At 39.3% G+C, this 23,782-nt stretch overlaps 1 protein-coding gene across 1 annotated transcript in view; it reads right to left on the bottom strand.

Moving 5' to 3' along the window:
* Nucleotides 1–12,318: 12,318 nt before the first annotated feature.
* LOC126094472 (sialin-like) overlaps nt 12,319–23,782 on the bottom strand; it is a 53,027-nt gene continuing 41,563 nt past the window's right edge. The window contains exons 9-10 of the mRNA XM_049908862.1: nt 20,868–21,029; nt 12,319–13,044 (exon numbers count right to left, since the gene is read on the bottom strand). Coding sequence (XP_049764819.1) covers nt 20,880–21,029 — 150 coding nt within the window. The 3' untranslated portion in view covers nt 12,319–13,044; nt 20,868–20,879. The remainder of the gene's footprint in view (nt 13,045–20,867; nt 21,030–23,782) is intronic.

Raw genomic sequence — 23,782 nt, 5'->3', positions numbered from 1 at the left:
ACAGAAACACTGATCTGATTGAGACTTTTTTCCCTGTTTCTGTATGCTGTTCTCTATTAAAAGTCTGTTGTAGTAGTTTCTCTGTTACATTTATAAAATAGTTATTAAACATACTAGCTACTTCCTGTGGGTTATTAATGTTTTCCAAGCCAGCCTTTAATACTATATCAGTAACTCTATTTTTGTAAGATTTGGTTTCTTTTTTTACAACTTGCCAGATTGCTTTGGTTCTGTTTGAAGCATCTTCTATGTATTTGTCATTGACTCATTTCCTTGCCTCCTTTATTATTTTATTTAAGATATATATATTTTGAAGTAACTGTCAAACTCCTGAGTTGTGTTGTAGCTTCTTGCAATATTGTGAAGGTACCGTTTTCTAGCACAAGATTTCCTTATACCACTAGTAATCCACTTGTTGCTTTTAGTGGTTTGGGTTGTTTTGGCTTTCAATGGAAAAGCAAGATCAAAATAATATTTAAAAATATTCATGAATGTCTGAAACTTATCAGAAATATTTTCTGTACTATACACTATCTCCCATGATTCTTGTTGGAGATAATTCTGGAATGTTTGTACTCCAATATTACTGAAAGTTCTGCCCATGTGTGTAGTCTTCCTCATATAATTATAGGATGGATTAGTGTTTACACAAAAGCTTATAGCCTGTGCATGATGGTCTGCCAGTCCAGCTTTAATTACAACTGATTTATATTTTGGTTTGGAGCTTATTATTATTTGGTCTATGGTAGTACTAGAATGATTTGTTTCACATGTAGGGGAGTGGATTGTAATCTCCAAATTATTGGCTGTTAATATGTTCATCAGCTCAGATTTTGAATTGCTTCGCTTATTAAAGTCTGCATTTAGGTCTCCACATATAAGAACTGATTTTCGATTTGTTACTACTTCATTTAGTAAAGTATCAAGCTGAGTATTGAATTTTTTTAGGTGGGTATCTGGAGATCTATATAAACATATTACAATTAACTTGAATGCTGGAATTTCTATGCCTGATATTTCAAAATCTTTCTCAGTGTTTAAGGATTCAACATTGTCTAAGTTATTCAATTAGATATCTTTCTTTATGTATATGCAGTTCCCTCCACATGTAAACTGATTTCTACAAGTTTGTGCTGCTAACACATAATCTATTATTTTCACTGTCTTTAACTCATTTTCTTTCAGCCAGTGTTCAGTTAAGCACAGCATATTAACATATCTGAGTTCACTTGATAGCAAGATTTCAAGCTCTCTTACTTTACTCCTAAGTGACTGTATATTCTGATGAAGAAGAGTGACCTGGTAAGATTTTAGGTTTGTTCTGATTGTACTTGGTTGACCACTTACCTTTATTCATGAATTTAAATTGTGTGAGAATCTTCATTCTCATCTAGAAGCGTGTGCTGGTTTTTTCCATTGGTCATAAGAAAATGTCCTGATGGTGAAAAGGGGATGTTCTCCATCTCTCTGGTCATTTTACTTGTGAGGTTGATGTTGAGGTGGTTTCTGTCTTTACTGCAAGGACAGCTAGTGGAGGTGGTGTTGATAGGTGCACTAGTTATTCTAATTTGGTCTTGAGGCTTTTTGGGAATAAAAAATCTTGTAGATGACATCGTCGCCTTACATTTCTTCTCACTGGAGTTGCTGAACTTCCTCCTGTTGCTGGGGTGGTAGTAGTTGATTGTTGGTGTTCACTGATACATGTAAAATTAGATTTCCTTGGTGATACTTTTGAGACTGGATCTGCTGATGTCCTTAGTGGGTCTCCTTTGGTGATACTTTTGAGACTGGATCTACTGATGTCCTTAGTGGGTCTCCTGTAGGTACTGCTTCTGGTTTCCAGTGCCCAGTTCTTCTTGTTGTATCTTGAATATCTTCAGGTGTGGAACTTGGTTCTGCTACTTTTTTTTGGTTAGATGCTTTTGCCAGTATCACAGCCTGGTTTAGTCGATGGTAGAGCATGTGCCTCCCAATGAAGCAGAGTTGTTTCAACAGGTGCAACCTTGCTAAAGCAATCTAAAGACATGTCAAGATTCTGTTATTGTTTGACCTGTTGTTTGTGCACCCACATGAATGCTAGTGATCACTTATCAACAGTGTAACTGTGAGTGCTAACATCAGCCATGGCTTGACTACCAAAACAGTGCAATACTGACAACAATGCTTTTTATCAGCTTCAAAGTAGGGGTAGCAATAAAACGTATATGTGCCCACTTGTACAACAACAACAGTGGTACATGGATTTCTCAAACTCCCGATACAACAGTGTTCAAGAAAGAGTATGAGGGAAAAGAACAGATACGTTACAGTGTGTAGATGACTTTATATTCTTCTCATTTGTACAGCTGGACAATGATGCTAAATTATATTTCATCATACATCCTTTCAGATTGTATCGTGTAGTATATAAACATTAAGAAGAAACTTAAGATTTAAATTTCAGGTCAGGTGTAAATGGTAATAACAGACTACTTTCTTGCTCATGGAATTACTTTTACAGTCCAGAATACAGTGTAATGCTTGACAACTGCAAACTCAAAATCCACTGGAATGGAGTTTTTTATTTACTTATTTATTTATTTATTCATCCGTGGAACAATATATATTCTATGGATGTTGTCAGTTTATAATACATGAGCACACATTTACATTTACAATGAAACAGATTTCTCATATTTTGTGTAGTTTTTATAACTAGTCAGACACACATTTATAATTACATCATATTTTGGTGATAATGTCATATGTTGCTAATAATCTACATTTATGTTAAATATTCTTTTACTGTATAACAACTTTTACTTACTAAGAAGGTTTTAATCTTTTGTCTGAAAGTGAGGGGCTCATTTATTTCTTTAATTTCCTGTGGTAATTTGTTATACAGTTTTATCCCATTATAAAATATACTTTTTTGCGCCTTTGCCTTGTTCTTTCTATCTAGATGGAGGTGGTGACGTCAGTTGTGATGTTGTTGTTGTGGTCTTCAGTCCTGAGACTGGTTTGATGCAGCTCTCCATGCTACTCTATCCTGTGCAAGCTTCTTCATCTCCCAGTACCTACTGCAACCTACATCCTTCTGAATCTGCTTAGTGTATTGATCTCTTGGTCTCCCTCTACGATTTTTACCCTCCACGCTGCCCTCCAATGCTAAATTTGTGATCCCTCGATGCCTCAGAACATGTCCTACCAACCGATCCCTTCTTCTAGTCAAGTTGTGCCACAAACTTCTCTTCTCCCCAATCCTATTCAATACCTCCTCATTAGTTACGTGATCTACCCACCTTATCTTCAGCATTCTTCTGTAGCACCACATTTCGAAAGCTTCTATTCTCTTCTTGTCCAAACTAGTTATCGTCCATGTCTCACTTCCATACATGGCTACACTCCATACAAATACTTTCAGGAACGACTTCCTGACACCTAAATCTATATTCGATGTTAACAAATTTCTCTTCTTGAGAAACGCTTTCCTTGCCATTGCCTGTCTACATTTTATATCCTCTCTACTTCGACCATCATCGGTTATTTTACTCCCTAAATAGCAAAACTCCTTTACTACTTTAAGTGTCTCATTTCCTAATCTAATTCCCTCAGCATCACCCGACTTAATTTGACTACATTCCATTATCCTCGTTTTGCTTTTGTTGATGTTCATCTTATATCCTCCTTTCAAGACACTGTCCATTCCGTTCAACTGCTCTTCCAAGTCCTTTGCTGTCTCTGACAGAATTACAATGTCATCGGCGAACCTCAAAGTTTTTACTTCTTCTCCATGAATTTTAATACCTACTCCGAATTTTTCTTTTGTTTCCTTTACTGCTTGCTCAATATACAGATTGAATAACATCGGGGAGAGGCTACAACCCTGTCTCACTCCTTTCCCAACCACTGCTTCCCTTTCATGCCCCTCGACTCTTATAACTGCCATCTGGTTTCTGTACAAATTGTAAATAGCCTTTCATTCCCTGTATTTTACCCCTGCCACCTTTAGAATTTGAAAGAGAATATTCCAGTCAACATTGTCAAAAGCTTTCTCTAAGTCTACAAATGCTAGAAACGTAGGTTTGCCTTTTCTTAATCTTTCTTCCAAGATAAGTCGTAAGGTCAGTATTGCCTCACGTGTTCCAACATTTCTACGGAATCCAAACTGATCTTCCCCGAGGTCGGCTTCTACCAGTTTTTCCATTCGTCTGTAAAGAATTCGCGTTAGTATTTTGCAGCTGTGACTTATTAAACTGATAGTTCGGTAACTTTCACATCTGTCAACACCTGCTTTCTTTGGGATTGGAATTATTATATTCTTCTTAAAGTCTGAGGGTATTTCGCCTGTCTCATACATCGTGCTCACCAGATGGTAGAGTTTTGTCAGGACTGGCTCTCCCGAGGCCATCAGTAGTTCTAATGGAATGTTGTCTACACCCGGGGCCTTGTTTTGACTCAGGTCTTTCAGTGCTCTGTCAAACTCTTCACGCAGTATCTTATCTCCCATTTCATCTTCATCTACATCCTCTTCCATTTCCATAATATTGTCCTCAAGTACATCGCCCTTGTATGTTGTTGTTGTGGTCTTCAGTCCTGAGACTGGTTTGATGCAGCTCTCCATGCTACTCTATCCTGTGCAAGCTTCTTCATCTCCCAGTACCTACTGCAACCTACATCCTTCTGAATCTGCTTAGTGTATTGATCTCTTGGTCTCCCTCTACGATTTTTACCCTCCACGCTGCCCTCCAATGCTAAAATTGTGATCCCTCGATGCCTCAGAACATGTCCTACCAACCGATCCCTTCTTCTAGTCAAGTTGTGCCACAAACTTCTCTTCTCCCCAATCCTATTCAATACCTCCTCATTAGTTACGTGATCTACCCACCTTATCTTCAGCATTCTTCTGTAGCACCACATTTCAAAAGCTTCTATTCTCTTCTTGTCCAAACTAGTTATCGTCCATGTCTCACTTCCATACATGGCTACACTCCATACAAATACTTTCAGAAACGACTTCCTGACACCTAAATCTATATTCGATGTTAACAAATCTCTCTTCTTGAGAAACGCTTTCCTTGCCATTGCCAGTCTACATTTTATATCCTCTCTACTTCGACCATCATCGGTTATTTTACTCCCTAAATAGCAAAACTCCTTTACTACTTTAAGTGTCTCATTTCCTAATCTAATTCCCTCAGCATCACCTGACTTAATTTGACTACATTCCATTATCCTAGTTTTGCTTTTGTTGATGTTCATCTTATATCCTCCTTTCAAGACACTGTCCATTCCGTTCAACTGCTCTTCCAAGTCCTTTGCTGTCTCTGACAGAATTACAATATCATCGGCGAACCTCAAAGTTTTTACTTCTTCTCCATGAATTTTAATACCTACTCCGAATTTTTCTTTTGTTTCCTTTACTGCTTGCTCAATATACAGATTGAATAACATCGGGGAGAGGCTACAACCCTGTCTCACTCCTTTCCCAACCACTGCTTCCCTTTCATGCCCCTCGACTCTTATAACTGCCATCTGGTTTCTGTACAAATTGTAAATAGCCTTTCGCTCCCTGTATTTTACCCCTGCCACCTTTAGAATTTGAAAGAGAGTATTCCAGTCAACATTGTCAAAAGCTTTCTCTAAGTCTACAAATGCTAGAAACGTAGGTTTGCCTTTTCTTAATCTTTCTTCCAAGATAAGTCGTAAGGTCAGTATTGCCTCACGTGTTCCAACATTTCTACGGAATCCAAACTGATCTTCCCCGAGGTCGGCTTCTACCAGTTTTTCCATTCGTCTGTAAAGAATTCGTGTTAGTATTTTGCAGCTGTGACTTATTAAACTGATTGTTCGGTAATTTTCACATCTGTCAACACCTGCTTTCTTTGGGATTGGAATTATTATATTCTTCTTGAAGTCTGAGGGTATTTCACCTGTCTCATACATCGTGCTCACCAGATGGTAGAGTTTTGTCATGACTGGCTCTCCCGAGGCCATCAGTAGTTCTAATGGAATGTTGTCTACTCCCGGGGCCTTGTTTTGACTCAGGTCTTTCAGTGCTCTGTCAAACTCTTCACGCAGTATCTTATCTCCCATTTCATCTTCATCGACATCCTCTTCCATTTCTATAATATTGTCCTCAAGTACATCACCCTTGTATAAACCCTCTATATACTCCTTCCACCTTTCTGCCTTCCCTTCTTTGCTTAGAACTGGGTTGCCATCTGAGCTCTTGATATTCATACAAGTGGTTCTCTTCTCTCCAAAGGTCTCTTTAATTTTCCTGTAGGCAGTATCTATCTTACCCCTAGTGAGACAAGCCTCTACATCCTTACATTTGTCCTCTAGCCATACCTGCTTAGCCATTTTGCACTTCCTGTCGATTTCATTTTTGAGACGTTTGTATTCCTTTTCGCCTGCTTCATTTACTGCATTTTTATATTTTCTCCTTTCATCAATTAAATTCAATATTTCTTCTGTTACCCAAGGATTTCTATTAGCCCGCGTCTTTTTACCTACTTGATCCTCTGCTGCCTTCACTACTTCATCCCTCAGAGTTACCCATTCTTCTTCTACTGTATTTCTTTCCCCCATTCCTGTCAATTGTTCCCTAATGCTCTCCCTGAAACTCTGTACAACCTCTGGTTCTTTCAGTTTATCCAGGTCCCATCTCCTTAAATTCCCACCTTTTTGCAGTTTCTTCAGTTTCAATCTGCAGTTCATAACCAATAGATTGTGGTCAGAATCTACATCTGCCCCAGGAAATGTCTTACAGTTTAAAACCTGGTTCCTAAATCTCTGTCTTACCATTATATAATCTATCTGAAACCTGTCAGTATCTCCAGGCTTCTTCCATGTATACAGCCTCCTTTCATGATTCTTGAACCAAGTGTTAGCTATGATTAAGTTATGCTCTGTGCAAAATTCTACAAGGCGGCTTCCTCTTTCATTCCTTCCCCCCAATCCATATTCACCTACTATGTTTCCTTCTCTCCCCTTTCCTACTGACGAATTCCAGTCACCCATGACTATTAAATTTTCGTCTCCCTTCACTACCTGAATAATTTCTTTTATCTCGTCATACATTTCATCTATTTCTTCATCATCTGCAGAGCTAGTTGGCATATAAACTTGTACTACTGTAGTAGGCATGGGCTTTGTGTCTATCTTGGCAACAATAATGCGTTCACTATGCTGTTTGTAGTAGCTTACCCGCACTCCTATTTTTTTATTCATTATTAAACCTACTCCTGCATTACCCCTATTTGATTTTGTATTTATAACCCTGTAATCACCTGACCAAAAGTCTTGTTCCTCCTGCCACCGAACTTCACTAATTCCCACTATATCTAACTTTAACCTATCCATCTCCCTTTTTAAATTTTCTAACCTACCTGCCCGATTAAGGGATCTGACATTCCACGCTCCGATCCGTAGAACGCCAGTTTTCTTTCTCCTGATAACGACGTCCTCCTGAGTAGTCCCCGCCCGGAGATCCGAATGGGGGACTATTTTACCTCCGGAATATTTTACCCAAGAGGACGCCATCATCATTTAATCATACAGTAGAGCTGCATGTCCTCGGGAAAAATTACGGCTGTAGTTTCCCCTTGCTTTCAGCCGTTCGCAGTACCAGCACAGCAAGGCCGTTTTGGTTAATGTTACAAGGCCAGATCAGTCAATCATCCAGACTGTTGCCCCTGCAACTACTGAAAAGGCTGCTGCCCCTCTTCAGGAACCACATGTTTGTCTGGCCTCTCAACAGATACCCCTCCGTTGTGGTTGCACCTACGATACGGCCATCTGTATCGCTGAGGCACGCAAGCCTCCCCACCAACGGCAAGGTCCATGGTTCATGGGGGGGGGGGGGGGGGGGTCAGTTGTGATACAGATTTCAAACTAAGTAAGGAGTGACATCCAGTATTCTTGAAAATACAGATACAACATCAGGATCCAGTGTGGCAGAATTTTGATACATATTGACTATCTACTAAAAATAGTTGCAGAATTTCATATGGATTGGCATCCCAACTTCAATGTCTGAAATTTAACTGAAAATTTCAGGGTTAGGTTTCCCTGTGATATTTTTGTAAAACCTGATAGGAGCTCTTCCATGATGAGGAATTGAAGAGATAAAAACCAATTGGTACTAGAACTTGTAACTACTTGGTATAGTTTCAGAACCAGCAAAACACTCTCATTAACTGAGAAGGCTGAATGTATAGCACATACACAAGACCACTGTAAATACTGAGAGAGTGCAAGCAACTTCACCCAGCTGCAGTGCAGTTTGTCGGATTTGCTAACATGTAGCTTACAGTTGGCAATTTGGCTGTGGATGAAGGGCTAGATGTCTGCAAAAACAGATGCCCCTGCATATGTCTATGAGGCACTGCAGCTTATGGTTGTGAGGCAGGCTTTGTGATTTACCTTTTTTGTTTAAGGGGGCAACTTACTTAGGGACTGTCTTCTAAACAAAATTCTTTTCTTTTCAAGTGTTTTTACAATCTTTCATACAGATTTTTTCATCACACAAGAATGATGATAATACAGCTATTAACTTTGTATTTTTAGTTTTAAATTAAATGTTGAGGGTGAGGTACTTAGGGCCTCTTATATTTTTATGTTTTATGAACATGTGGTACATAGCACCAGTGCCATTTGACCACTGTGAGCTAAATCCAGCCATGGTGTGATGGTGTCGTGGTGTTGAGATAGAGAGAAAATAATCATACCTGTAACTGCACATTTATGATGGATTAGTTTCACTGTTCAACTTATAGACAGAGATGTATCAGAATTATTTTGTGTTGACCATCAACACAAGCCTAAGAAAAAGTACCTCCTCTCTCTCTCTCTCTCTCTCTCTCTCTCTCTCTCTCTCTCTCTCTCTCTCTCTCTCTATCTCTCTCTCTTGTTATTTCCCTTTGAAGTAACACTTGTTGCTCCATCTCCCATTAACAGTGTATAAATGAACTGTACTTCAAAAAAATTAAGTGTGTTTTAAGTAAATCATTGTAGAAAAAGACAAACTACTACTTACAGTAAAGAAGACATGTTAAGTTGCAGATGGGCAAATTAAAATACACTTACACAAAGCTTTCGGCCACAGCCTTCATCAGCAAAAGAAAAACAGAGAAACATGGACCATTCATGCACATAAGCAACCACATTTCATGCTCACATTACTGCCAACTCCAGCAGTTCAGGCCAGAATGCGACTATCATATGTGATGGAAGCAGCAATCTGGAGGGGTTGGGGAAGGGGAAGGGATAATAGTGTACAGATGGGGGACAGAGAAGCACTGTCTGGCAAAGTGTGCAGGGACTAGAATGCCAACAGGTGCAGCTTCAGGAAGTTGTGGGGCAGGGAAATGGGGAAAAAAGGAGAGGAGCAGGGAAAGATGGGCAGGTGTGTTGGCAGATAACAGCAATCAAAAGAGGTTGGGAGATGAGAATGGGGAGATGATAGGACAGAGTGGGTGGAAACAGTTAGGTGGGTGTATGGGGACAATATGTTAGCGTAGGTTGAGGCCTGGATAATTACATGGGTGGAGAATGTGTTGTAAGGATAACTCCCATCTGCGCAGTTCAGAAAAGATGGTGGTGGAGTGGAGGATCCAGATGGCTCAGGTAGTCAGCAGCCATTGAAATCAAACATGTTATGCTCAGCTGTATATTGTGGTACAGGGTGGTCCACTTTACTCTTGGCCACAGTTTGGTGTGGCCGTTCATTCCAGTGGACAGCTGGTTGGCAGTCATACCAATATAAAAAGCTGTGCAATAGTTGCAGCAGAGCTGGTAAATGATGTGACTGCTTTCACAGGTGGCCCAGCCTCTGATAGGGTGGATAAACATGTCACAGGACTGGAGTAGGAAATGCTGGTTGGGTGGATTGGGCAGGTCTTGCACCTGGGTCTTCCACTGGGACAGGATCCTTGTGGAGAGATATTGGGGTTGGGAATGGCAGAGGGATGGATGGGGATGTTTTGGAGGTTGGATGGGCAATGGAACATAACTTTAGGAGAGGTGGGAAGCACCTCGGGTGCAATATCCCTCATTTCAGGGCTTTATGATAGGTAATCAAAGCCCTGGTGAAGGATGTGGTTCAGTTGTTCTAGTTCAGGGTGGTACTGGGTGATGAAGGGAGGCACTCCTTTGTGGCTGGTTCTTGGGGGTGCACCACCTGTCAAAGAAGCTATGTCATTTACAAGCTCTGCTGCAACTATTGCACAGCTTTTGATATTGATGTGACTACCAACCAGCTGTCCACCAGGATGAATGGCCACTGCCATATTGTGACAAAGAGCAAACTAACCACCCAGTCGCACAACATGCAGATGAGCATAACACGTATGATTTCAATGGCTGTTTCACTACCCAAGGCATCTGGATGCTCCCCTCCACCAACAGCTTTTCTTATCTGCACAGATGGGAGTTAACCTTGCAACACATTCTCCACTCCCTTAATTATCCCTGACTCAACCTAAAGTAACAAATTATCCCCAAACCCTTCACCAAACAGTTTCCACCCCTTCTGTCCTACCACCTCCTCCCCATTCTCATTACCCAGCCTCTTTGTTTGCTGCCCTGTGCCAATTCATCCACACACCTTTCTCTACTCCTCTCCTTTTTTCCCCACTTACCTGCTCCAAGACCTCCTGACACCGCACTTGTTCTACTGGAGTTAGTGGTCATGTGTGTGTGAGGTGTGCTTGCCTGTGTGTATGAATGGTGTGTGTTTCTATGTTTCTGTTTTGCTGCTGAAGGCTGTGGCTGAAACCTGTGTCTAAGTGTATCTTAATTGTACCTGTCTGCAACCCAATGTGTCTTCTTTACAGTAAGTAGCAGTCTATCTTTTCCTACATTGTTGATATTCCTATGTGGAGTTTCCATTGTTTAAGTAAGGAAGGCTGATTTGTAGATTGAACAGCCAGGGAAGTCTGATCACTGAAATATTGTAATTAATTGTTCTGTGACAGTGATTCTTCAGTTTCTCCCTGCATATTTGTTGATCAGACAGTCAGAGATGTCTGATTGCTGAAATATTGTGCCCATTGCACACTATGGACTGCCAATACACCCATGGGATGTTATTATGTGACTGTTTATGAGCATTTGTTTTGAAGTTTAGGTAGGATTTTACATAATTTGTTGTAAAACTATTGTCAATATTGAGTTAAAAGTTTAGTTCAATGGGAGCTATGTATCAATGAGAGGAAAAATACATGTGATTTACTGTTCTCTATGTTTTTCCTTTTTTTCCTGTTGTCAATTCAAATAACATTGCTATTCTTACATTTTTAATGACAGTATTGCATACTGCAGATTGACTCAAGTTAGGTTTGAATTTAGCTTTGTGAGCAAGTAGACTATTTAGGAAGTGTATATTTTGGAGTTATGTTGTTAAGCTTGAGAGCCAAGGTAATAATTAATAAGGAAATCATTTTACAGAACTACATTAGACGTATCTTAAGTACATCACATATATTTACCGACATTTCTGACTGGTGTGCATAGGCAATTCAATAAGAGATAAACATACTCTAAATGTAAAATGTAAATATACAGTATTTCACTGGATTGCATTAGTACCAGTTGTCATAGTAGTTGATTATTAAATGTGTGTTCTTAATTTTGATTAATATTGCATAATACTTCGGTTCTAAGAAGAGAACTGCTGGGTGCTGTATTACCAACTCTAGTACAGTCAGTCAAGTATGGCCTGTCTGCTAAATGGTGAATGTTGTATTGCATGACATATAATTTTACCGAAGAGATTTAAAGGGTTTTGTTTGAAAATTATAATTATTTTTTTCCATGTCAGTTTTATTTATTGTGTGTGGTTTTTGCCAGATGATTGCAGGTTAAAGTGCTACATATTTATTAACATTTTTGTAGTAGTATCTCTCAATATCATGTTAACAATTGTTTTTGCTCCAGAGGGCATTGTTAATTTTTTAATTTTTATAGCTTTGAAATCTCTGAAGGACATTTTGGTGTATACTTTTTAATGTTTCATGATTTATTGCAAATGAACTGATACTGAAATCAAACATTAGACATATTCTTTGACAAAAATATAGATATGTACTGAAAATTTGAAAGGATACATAGCACTGGTGAAATGGTGCATAACGAAGAATCTACATCAAAACCAACAACAGGTAAATATTATGTCTGGAATCCAGTGCTGGTCGGTTATAATAATACAAATGAAAATATATGATTTTAAATTGAAACATTATTTTATTTATTCCATAACATAGTGGAAATATACAGATTTGCACTGGAAAAAATATATATTTCTTGTAGTATTTATATAAGTGATATGAAGAACAGACTATTTTTGAGTTGATTTCAAAGTACACACCAATGTAGATTGAATTGTGTGTTGTTACATACAATACAATTATTTATATGTGTTCGTAACACATATTCTGTCTCATTATTACTCATTTAGAAGTATGAGTAATATTGTGGTCTATCTTGTACGTCCTCTTCTGCTATTGCATGTGACAGCAGAAATAATATATTGCCTTCAGACAATTGCACACTTCTTTCCCTATGTCTGTTACAATCGTGTTTACATACTACATTTAACTTCCCTAGCTCTCGCCTATAACTCCTTTTCGTTTCATGTTATTCCATTCTGTGGCCACTTTCATTTCCACTATTCTATTATTTCCTCTTGCCTTCCATCTGTTTCACTGGCTTCATGCCATGGCCATTTCTCTTATTTTCACTAAAAACTGTGAGATTCCTATTTCTGGCACCCTGACTGTCATGGTCATGTGCTCCTACTGTTTGATACAGTTATCAATCATATGGAAAATTTCCATTTTTTGTCTGTTATTTTGCTTCGTGATTTAATTAGCCTATTAATACTTTCCCTCTCAGGTAGAAGTAATTTACTTCCAACAGTACTGAGGCCTATTTTCACTCTAAGTTGGAAAGATTCTACAATGAATTTGAGCAATCTTCAAGTCATAGATACTGTTGTCAAAATTTTCATCTTCTGTTGTTCTTCACATGTTGTGTTGCATACTGTCTCCTGGAACATACCTGAAAAGAATTGTTGATTTAATTATGGCCATTATTGTCATTTGTAGTTTATACTTTTTTTACAGAGGTACCTAAATGTAGGTCTGTCTTTTTCAGGTGGATTTATTTAGTAGTTGAAACAAAACATACTCTACTTATTATAGTTTGACAGTAGCATTAATTATGGACTCATCTGAATATGAATTCATGCTTAGATTTAAATGTCTAAATATCTTTCCAGCATTCAGTAACCAACATATCCACAGTTACAAATACTGTGTTCAAGAGTTCATACAAACGTGTGTTTGAATTAGCTCACAGCTGAAATACTTTTTGTTTTAAGCTATAGAACTAAATTGATTCTCTGCAAAATACACGTATAGATGACTTCTCAATTAATATCACCTAAATCCACCCCACACACACAAACTGATTTATTCACAGGGCACTAAGGAGGATAAACAAGAAGCAATTGAAAGTTATAATTCAAATTATTACAACACCCAGAAACAAGAAATACGAGGGTTGGACCTTTAATAGTGGCAACTATTTATTTACAGCTCTTACAAAATAGATACGTGTTTCAAAATTTTACTGACCTTCAGAATAGTCACCAACATTGTGTATTACCCATTGCCAGCAATGTGGAAGTCATAGGATACTCTTAGCAGTGCCAGTTGTGTTGACAGTTAAAGCAGCACGATCTATTGCCTGACAAATCTGTAGCAGTTCTGAAGTGAATGCCGTGAAGTGTTTCCTTCAGTTTAGAAATCAAATTGAAGTTACAAGGGCTTAAGTCAGGGGAGTGCAGTAGGTGGTATAGCACTTAGCAGCCCCATCAGTCAAACAAATCAGTAACATGTTGATTAATCGGGTTTCTGCCAATTATTCGTGTCTTTCCTGCACGATATTTCAAATGCATGACTCACAGTCTTCTTCAGGTTCCGTCTGATACCGATTCCAGTGTGGAACGAGTCTGGTATTTATGCCTACGCTGTGTCTGGCACTCTGTCTGTGGTGAGCACCGTCCAATAGCAATGGCTGTAGCATTTTCTTCTAGCTGCGGCTGTTCCGAATGCTGTGTGCATACTTTATGGTTATTATCCATTGTCAATATAGCTGAATTAAGTTCTGAATGGCGTCCAAGCTGTGCTAGATATTTTATCTTCCAGTTGTCATCATTTGAGTCCTTCTGTGAATTAGGATGTTCTGTTACCATGCTGTCTTGTGTTAAGCATTTCATCCAAAGTTTTTGTCCCCCAGGAGTGGCTGCAGCATTATTTTCAGGACGATTGTGTACAGATCGTCGCTCGAGACTCGGAAGAGCGTCCTCAGATACTTTGTCTGTTGTCTGAGGTGCCATTTCATGTATGTCCTTGGTTGCATGTATTGGGCTGTCATCTCTAATTCCATCCTTATACTTGTGCCCCTTAGGGTCTGGGTGTTGTCTACGTTGCGTCTTCAGAACATCAAGTGCTGGGTTCCAAGCCGAGCTCAGCTGGAAACTGGTGTCCCGGTTAATGAGATTCTCTGCAACCTTAATCTCATTAGATTCTTTGATGACACTGTCCCAGTATCTCAATGTTTGTGTTAAAATCTTTGCATCACTGTACTTCATAGAATGATTGGGTTCTAAACAATGTTCGGCAATTGCTGACTTGGTTGCCTGTCTCAGTCTTCTGTAGCTTTGGTGCTCTTTGCACCTGTTGTCTATGGTCCTGGTTGTCTGGCCAATGTATGCCATACCACATTCACATGGTATGTGGTAAACACCCAGTTTCTGTAGATGCAGGTCATCCTTCCCACTCCCTAGCAGAGCCTTAATCTTGGTGGGTGGATGGAACACACTTTTAATGTTATGTTTGTGGAGAATTCTTCTGATTTTGGCAGATATTGGCCCAACATATGGCAAATGTGCAACCTTTTGCATTTCTTCTTGTATCTCTTCAGGAATCTCTCATGGGGAAACAGGGCACAGCACCTTTTGAAGATCTCAAGAAGAGTACTCATTTTTGTAGAACACTGTTGCCAAATTATCTGAATCTGATAGAGTTCATGCCCTGTGAACCAGTGTTCTGAGTACACCGTTTTTCTGTGCCAGGTGGTGGCAACTGCTGGCCTGCAGGTACAAGTTGGTGTGAGTGGGTTTGCAGTACACACCATGACTGAAGGTAACATCTCCCTTCCTCCTAACAAGTACATCGAGGAAAGAGAGCAGTCCTTACTTCTCCAGTTCCACGGTGAATTTAATGTTAGCGTGCATGAGTTTAAGTGGTCCAAGAAAACATCAAGCCTTTGCCTCCCGTGGGGTCATATGACAAAGGCGTCATCCACATATCTAAAAAAGCATTTCGGTTGATCTGGGGCCAATGTATGTGCGTCTTCTCCAAATCATTCATAAAGAGATTGGTCACCACTGGTGAGAGTGGGCTGCCCATTGCTACCCCTTCCATTTGCTTGTAGAATTGACCCCCATACAGGAAGTACATCAAAGTCAGTATGTGTCTGAATAAGTCCAGGAGCGCACTGTTGAACTTTTCTCCATTGAGCTCAAGTGAATCATTCAGTGGTACGTGGGTGCACAGCGAGACCACCTTGAAACTGACCATAGTGTCAGAGTCCAAGATCTGTAGCTGCCTGAGGTGTTGTAGGAAATCCTCTGAGTTGTGAATGTGATGGGCACACTTCCCCACTCACGGCGAGAGAATCTTCTTAAGGTGTTGAGCAGCGAGGCAGGTGGTCGTGCCAATAGTGTTGACTATTGGACATAGAGGAACCCCTTCTTTGCGCACCTTAGGCAAGTCATAAAATCTGGATGGCACTAGTGCTTTAACCCTTAGCTGCTTAATGGTTTTTTCTGGAAGGCCAGTTTCCTTTAGAAGAGCCCTGGTCTTCTTATCCACTTTGTCTGTGGGGTCCCTTTCTGTTGGTCTGTATGCCAGGTTGTCTAAAAGTTGTCACACCTTGCTATCATAATCTGCCTTTTGTGGGATATCGGTTGCATTCCCCTTATCTGCTGGTAACACCACAATGTTGTCATCTTCCCAGAGTTGTTTGAGAGCCAACCTCTTGTCACCGGAGATGTTTGATTTGGGCAGCTCGGTTTTAGTGAGCATCCTACGTGTCTCTCGTCGGACTTCTTCAGCCTTACTGGCAGGAAGTTTCAGGGCCACCTGCTCTACTGCACTGACAAAGGCTACAACTGGAATATTTCTGGGGGTAACTGCAAAATTGAGACCCTTGCCCAATACTTTCAAGGTGGTCGCGTCCAGTTCCTTCTCACTCAGGTTGACAACATTGTGAGCATCATTGTTCAGCTGCACTTTGTGGTTAACACGTTCAGACTTGGCTTGTTGACAGGATGCCAATTTCTTCCTCATGCACTCAGTTAGGGACCAGGAGGTGCCGTCAACTCGATCCCAGTCTTGTCTGGTTAGAGAATTTGCTATAAAAATGTGTAGAGCCAGCAACTCTCTGGATATCACGTCAAGTCGGTGGCGCATGTCACGTACTCTCTCCCTGACCAATGCTAAGCATGCTCGATGTTTAATTCTGTTGGCCACTCTAGAATTGAGGTGATGTTTGATTCTAGCAAATACTGGAACCACGTCCTCTTCTCGGCATTGCAGCAGGAAACAGAGAGAATTGAGCAGTCTGCCCTTCCTTTGTTGAAGCTTGTCTAACACGGCACGGCATGGTAACAGAACGTCCTAATTCGCAGAAGGACTCAAATGATGACAATCAGAAGATAAATGTCTAGCACATCTTGGACACCATTCAGAACTTAATTCAGCTATATTGACAATGGATTATAACCACAAAGCATGCGCACAGCGTTCGTAACAGCCGCGACTAGAAGAAAATGCTACAACCGTTGTTATTGGTTGGCGCACACCAAGGACAGAGTGCCAGACGCGGCACGGCCCACAGTGGGCACGCCTAGCACAACATAGGCATAAATACAGTACTCATTCCACACTGGAATCAGTATCAGACAGCACCTGAAGAAGACTGTGAGTCACGCAGTTGAAATATTGTGCAGGAAATATGCGAATAACCAGCAGAAACCTGATTAATCAACATGACAATGCCTCACAGGGAAAGCTTGAAGAATTACAAATCAGTAACAGCTTGCACTGTACGTGCTTGAGCATTGTCCTGCAAAATAATGGTCAGGTCCTGCAGAAAGTGTGATCACTTCTGTCTCTGAGCTGGTCGAAGGTTGTGTTCCAAAAATGAACTGTCAACACAACTGGCACTGCTAAGAGTATCCTACAACTTTCACATTGCTGGCAACAGGTTATACACAATGCTGGTGACTACTTTGAAGGTCAGTAAAACTTTGAAACATGGATCTATTTTGTATGAGCTGTAAATAAGTAGTTGCCACTATTAAAGTTCCAACCCTCGTAAAAGTAGTCAAAAACAAGTTTCATTAATGTTTTGCTTAAATATGAGGTACATATATTAAAGCAACTCTAGAATTATCGTATTTTAATTGGTATCTTGCCATGCATGTGTTTTGTGTTTCCATTGTCTTTTGCAGAAGTGAAAAATCCATATTTTTATAAATTATTGAAGAAAATTGTGTAGAGTTTGTGTTAACAATGCCAATTTGTGGATGTACAGATCATCAATCAACAGGTATCATGCTTAAATGTGCAAGTGGATCTGCTATTACAACAAAAAATATTACTTCACAGTAGTTATAGATGAAAGCAACGGACTACATGCAGGAGTTTTTCACAGGTAGTTTGAAACCTTTTATATACACCACCTATGTACTCTGTAAAACACCGTGAAGTCAGGTGCTGATCCAGCAGGTCATGATCCCCTGCACGAAGCAAAACCAAATTTAAATTAATTATTATGATCATATGAAAATGTTGCATATATTTATATTATGAAAAGGAAAGTTGCTACTCTCCATATAGCAGAGATGCTGAGTCGCAGATAGGCACTTCAAAAAGACTGTCACAAATAAAGCTTTCAGCCAACAAGACTTTCATCAAAGATATATGACAGCCCACACATACACACCCACACATGCACACGCACATGCAGCTCACACTGTGTGTGTGTGTGTGTGTGTGTGTGTGTGTGTGTGTGTGTGTGTGCTGTCGTCTATTTTTGATGAAGGTCTTGCTGGCTGAAAGCTTTATTTTGACAGTCTTTTTGTTGTGCCTATCTGTGAATCAGCTTCACTTCTAAATGGTGAGTAGCAACTTTCCTTTTCATAAAATAAATATATGCAACATTATCATATGATCATAATAATTTATTTAAATTTGGTCTTGCTTTGTGCAGGGGATCATGACCTGCTGGATCAACACCTGACTTTACTGTGTTTTACAGAGTACATATGTAGTGCATATAAAAATTATATGTGTGTGTGTGTGTGTGTGTGTGTGTGTGTGTGTGTGTGTGTGTGTGTGTGTGTGGGCACGCATGCGCACACGCGCACCCCTATCATCTATTTTTGATGAAGGCATTGCTGGCCAAAAGCTTTGTTTGTGACAGTCTTTTTATTGTGTCTATCTGTGACTCAGCATTCGCTACATGGCGAGTAGCAACTTTCCTTTTCATAATATTGTTGCATTCCATCCTGGATTTTCCATAGTATATATTTTATAGTTGTTATTGAAATTCTAGGCATCTTTAGCATGTTATACTACCTGACAAAAAATGTGAAGCACCTAGAAGGGCAGAAAGAAACGAACTGAAACTTCATGAGTTGAGAGGGTATAAGATTTTATTTCAGTGACTGCAAAACTGAGCCAAATGTTTCGATAAGATTCTGCTCTGGTAATCAGTGAAGACTTCCTGCAGTGCTCTTTTGGCAACCAAATGCATTTCATTCAGCATCTATCTATCTACAGCCCTTTGATTTGTTTTATATCTTTTATGCAGCAGTTACTGTTTCTTTAGAAATTTCTTCACAGAGACTTTATATCATAGAGAGCCGCCTGTCACAAAAGGTATATGTCTATCCAGTGCTTGGTCAAAGATTCTTTTAAACTTGAGCCACATGTCCTTGACTTGCTCCTACTCAAGGGTGAATGTTACCACTGACAAGTTGTGAGTGTGCTCTTATTAATGGTTAGCAAGCAATAATACTACTTTAATGGAAAATCAATAGTTTAAAAAATAATAATATTATTACTTAGCTACAAGTTGTTCCTAATTGTAGATAGTGTTATTTTGTAGCATTTATAAGCACAAAAAAAATGAAAGTGTCATTCAGGATCATTTGTATTGCTAATGTCTCTCTGTCAATATATGCTGGAACTCATTCCTTATCCCAAAATAGATGTGATCAATATAACAATCTATATAACACAGCAGAAATAATGACTGAAGTCCTAAATGAATATAGGGAACATTAACACAATAAGGAGAAGTCCTGACTGGAATACAGTAAATGGAAGGAGTCACTTAGTGATAGGTACAAAGAAAAGAGTGAACAAGACAGTTACAAGCTGTAGTTATTTGAGTGTGTGTCTGCAGCTCAACAACTCAGCAGTAGGGGAAATCATTTCTTTTACTTCTTCCTTCATACAAATATCAGGAAATTTGCACAGTGTGTGAAGTTGAGAACCATTTACAACATTTTTTGGTTGGATATCCAGAGCTTCAGTAACATTCAAAACATCAATAAAAACAGATAAAAGTAACAGCTTCCTAGAAACAATGTAGCATTGTAGCTAATATGGCAAAATAAATAATTATTGAATTGAGGCTTTTGTAATCAAATATCCTTTTTAGAAAGATGTAATGTTTATATAATGTGTGTTATACAAATACAGTGTGAAAAAGGGTACAACAAAGCTTTGTACATTTTACTGATTATTACCTTTTACTGCTAGTTCTTACTTAATTTTTAGCTTCCATTGACTTCAAGCTTAATTTCACTATTTCAAGATTTTTTCTATGTTAGTGCAATTCTGTTGAGTAGATAGTTATCTAAAATTCAATAAAAAACTTTGTATTTGATAAGCATGAAGTTAGTAGCATGTAAGTATTAGTAAACTAATTTTTTAAAGAAAATTCAGAGGTTCTTATTCAGGAGATAAGAAGTCACAAGAAATAATAAAATAAGTAGACAATAGAAGGCATAAAAAAGTCATATATGACACTTTATTCTGTAAGTGTCATTCAACTCAGTTTTAACATTGTTCAGTCTGTAATCATATTTTGCAAATGCTCTAATCAATCATGCTCCTTTCGTTTTGATTTCTATCTTCCTCATCCTTAATTTCTGAAGAAATTTTCCTTTTTATACCATATTACTATGAGTGTCCCTCCTTTTCTTCAGTGTTAAGCTGAAAGTGCTTCTTAACTTCTCATTTTACCTTCGCTTTGTAATAGCTTGACATTATATCAATAAATCTACTGGGATGTGAACAGTTTTCTGTACACAAATTTGTAGCAATACCAATGAAACTGACAGTAGAATGAAAAATATTTGAAGAACTCAGTAATTTCTGCATCACAGAATAAAATCATCTACATCTAGATATACATCTATACTCTGCAAACCACTGTGGGGTGCAAGACAGAGGGTGTGTCCCATTGTACCAGTTATTTGGGTTTCTTTGTGTTCCATTCACATATAGAGCACAGGAAGAATGATTGTTTGAATGCCTCTGTGTGTGAATTTATTTTTCTAATCTTATCTTCACAATTCTTATGTGAGCAAAATGTAGTATCATTCTGTAAGTTGCTGCCTCTGCGGCCTGTCTGTGTCATGGTAACTTCATGTTGATGCTGTTGTCATAAAGCATATTTGAATGTACAAAGAATTTGTTATACAAGGAAGAAGTGAGTATGTTTTAGTGACTCACCTGCAGCACTTGTTAGACCTTTGGCACATCCTTTTCCTTCCTTTTGTTCATCCATCGTGTTTCTTGCTCCTCAACTGTCCCAAATAACAGATAGGCCAAGTATGGAATGGCAGATACACCCATAACCACATATAGTACTTTACTCCACTGCTGAATATTTTGCTGTATAAAGAAGAAAAGAGCTGGTGATTTTCCATTACTTCAGTGACTTCAAGGTGCTTTTGAATGGTCAAATTCTTTTAGGTGAAGATGAATTAAGCTGTTATGAGGAACAATACACACATACACAGTATAAATATATTTCAAATGAACTGGCACATTTCCCACTATCATGGAATATAAAAGACATAGTAAGATAGTGTCTGTATCTCTCTCCACTGTCCAAAACACAACACAGTGTTTGTCAAACTGGCAGTATTTGATGTTAGTTCTGTACTGCACATGTTACATGTGGCTATCAACTTTTGCTGATAAAAAGATGGTAATTTTTTTATGGGCACTACACTGGAAGATTGAGATGTAGCATACTGATTTTGAGTTTATTGTATCAGAGCTCTCTTCAAACCAACTGTATTTCAAGATGCTAGAAGTAAGATACACAAAGCCAGAAACTTGTGCTGCATGTGTATGCTCTTCCACCATCCCTCCCTCCTACTCCCCAAGTGAGTGAGCAATCTGTAGAATTGCCAGTTCTAGGGATGTAGCCCAGAAAAATGTAATTGGACACATCTCTTGCCATGGATGTATGTGTCTGGGTGTCTGCATGATTGTGTGCGTGAATGTGTGTACTTCAACTAGAGAAAGAGCAAGAGCCCAAAAGCTAGTGTAAATGCTGTTTTCTGTTGTGTGTTTCCATGCATCATGTGCCAGTCAGCTATAGGTGAGTTACTGCCTTTTCTTTATTTTATGTACATGGACACAGTCATTGACAAACACCCTCTTGGATTACTTTTTGACACTGGTACTTCTTTGTCATTTTTAAATCAGTCTACTTAAGTTTAGAGTTGCAGGCAGGTGAGACAAATCTTTGAGCTTGTTGATATCATCACTTGCCTTTGCTAGGAAAGTCTGCTGTTTTAATACTTATAATCGAGTCACTTGGCCAGTAAATTTTCGGGTAGCAGCTGAGACCAAAGTGGACAATGTTTCTGGGATAGACTATTCCCACACTTTTGCATACTGTGCAGTCTGAAGGGACTTGCAGTGCATTAAAAACTCCATGTGATATGCATACCCAAACAACAACTATTTTAAAGCTTAAAGTGATTGCAGCCCATCCTTTTTTCAAAGACCACCCATTGCACTTGGCAACACTGAAACAGAGCTGGATAGGCTCACTCATGAAGACATGCTAACACCTATTCCCCATAGTCAACAGTCCATACCCTTGGCCACAGTACACAGGCTCATGCATTTTGATTTCTCATAATGGGATGGTGTTTACATCTTACCAGAAAAGCTTTTCCACCTGTAATAGGTTTCAACACATTCACACCACACCTTTTCATCTGGCCTCCAACAATCACGCAGAGAGATCCCCATGTTTAAAACCCAGCTGCACAAGGAAATGATTTGAAACAACACATCTAATGCTTTCTGTAGGTTTCTAGCTATTTACAGGATGACCACAGCTGAGGGCAGCAGGCAGTTGGAGTGGTTTTTTGGTCATCCTCATCACACCATTCTGAATATACTGTGACCAGTGCCCAGCCCTCTGCCTTCTGAGTGAGCACTACAGTGTGGGCGTGGCAGTTCAGGTGCCACTCAACCTGGATACAGAATTATCTCTGCCCATTGGTCCATGTTGTATACTGTGGCTTCCACCCACAGACTTCTGCAGTGGCAATGGAATCAGCTTAACTTTCACCACCCTGGCCGGCATCTATCTGCTTCCCATTCCTGGCAGAATGTCAAGTCCCATGGTGTCTCAAGCATTTCCCATTGGATCTTATCCTTCCTTGGCAATCCAAAGCAACACCCATGTATATCAACCCACTGCCTTCACTGATGATAGCTCATCCAGACCAAGTACCACCTGCATCTTGTCCCCCATCAGTTTCTGCTCGGAGGAGAACAGACAGTAATGGCACCACCCAACATTATCATTGAAAACAAGTAGCTGGTATAAAACTACTATCAACCTATATGGTGCCACTACTCAAATGACACTGATCATTGGGCATGCTCTCTGGTGGGATTGCGCCAGACTCTGACATATAGGGTGGCATAAGGCAGTGTTGACTTGAGCAGTGGAGTGTGTGCCATTAGTATTATGATATTGGTTACAGTGTTATTGTGGATGATGCTATTTGTAATAGGTGTAATACTGGCACAGCTTCAAATTAATTTTGCTTGGAAACATTGACTGTTCTTAGTGGCATCCTGTATGTATATCTCTTGTTGTGAGTAAAATCCATAGTCTGTGTGACTAGAGCACCTTTTTACAAAACCATGTGAAGATTAACCGTGAGTGAAGATGTGGCACTTCTTTTCAGACTACACATTAGCATGTGATATTACTTGATGATAAGTATAATCCTTTCATTCTCATATTTTTTACATAATTTTTGTAAATAATTTGCGAGTGCAGCCCTGTGTGTCTCATATGCACTAACTGTTTTAGGCATGAATGACATATTTTCACCTGTTGGTTAATGTTTAATTCACTTTTTTGTGTGACAGCTTGTTATTTTTGTTTACTATCAGTCCCATAGTTTGTCACAGGACATTCCAAGAAACAAAATCTGAATATGTTGCTTTATTCACCAATTTTGTCAGATAGCCCATGTGTGTATGTCTGTGGGTGGGGGGTGGGGGGGGAGTCTCATGTACAGTATGGAAAAAAGGCCAGCCTGTCAAAGTTTTATTTTTAATCTGCTGGTGTTATATTATGTAAAAGTAAGGGAGAATATGAA

This window comes from Schistocerca cancellata, chromosome 8, assembly GCF_023864275.1.
Source record: "Schistocerca cancellata isolate TAMUIC-IGC-003103 chromosome 8, iqSchCanc2.1, whole genome shotgun sequence".
NCBI classification, from domain to species: Eukaryota; Metazoa; Arthropoda; class Insecta; order Orthoptera; family Acrididae; genus Schistocerca; species Schistocerca cancellata.
Note: the sequence above shows the minus strand (reverse complement) of the source record. Positions and strands in the feature narration are given on the sequence as shown.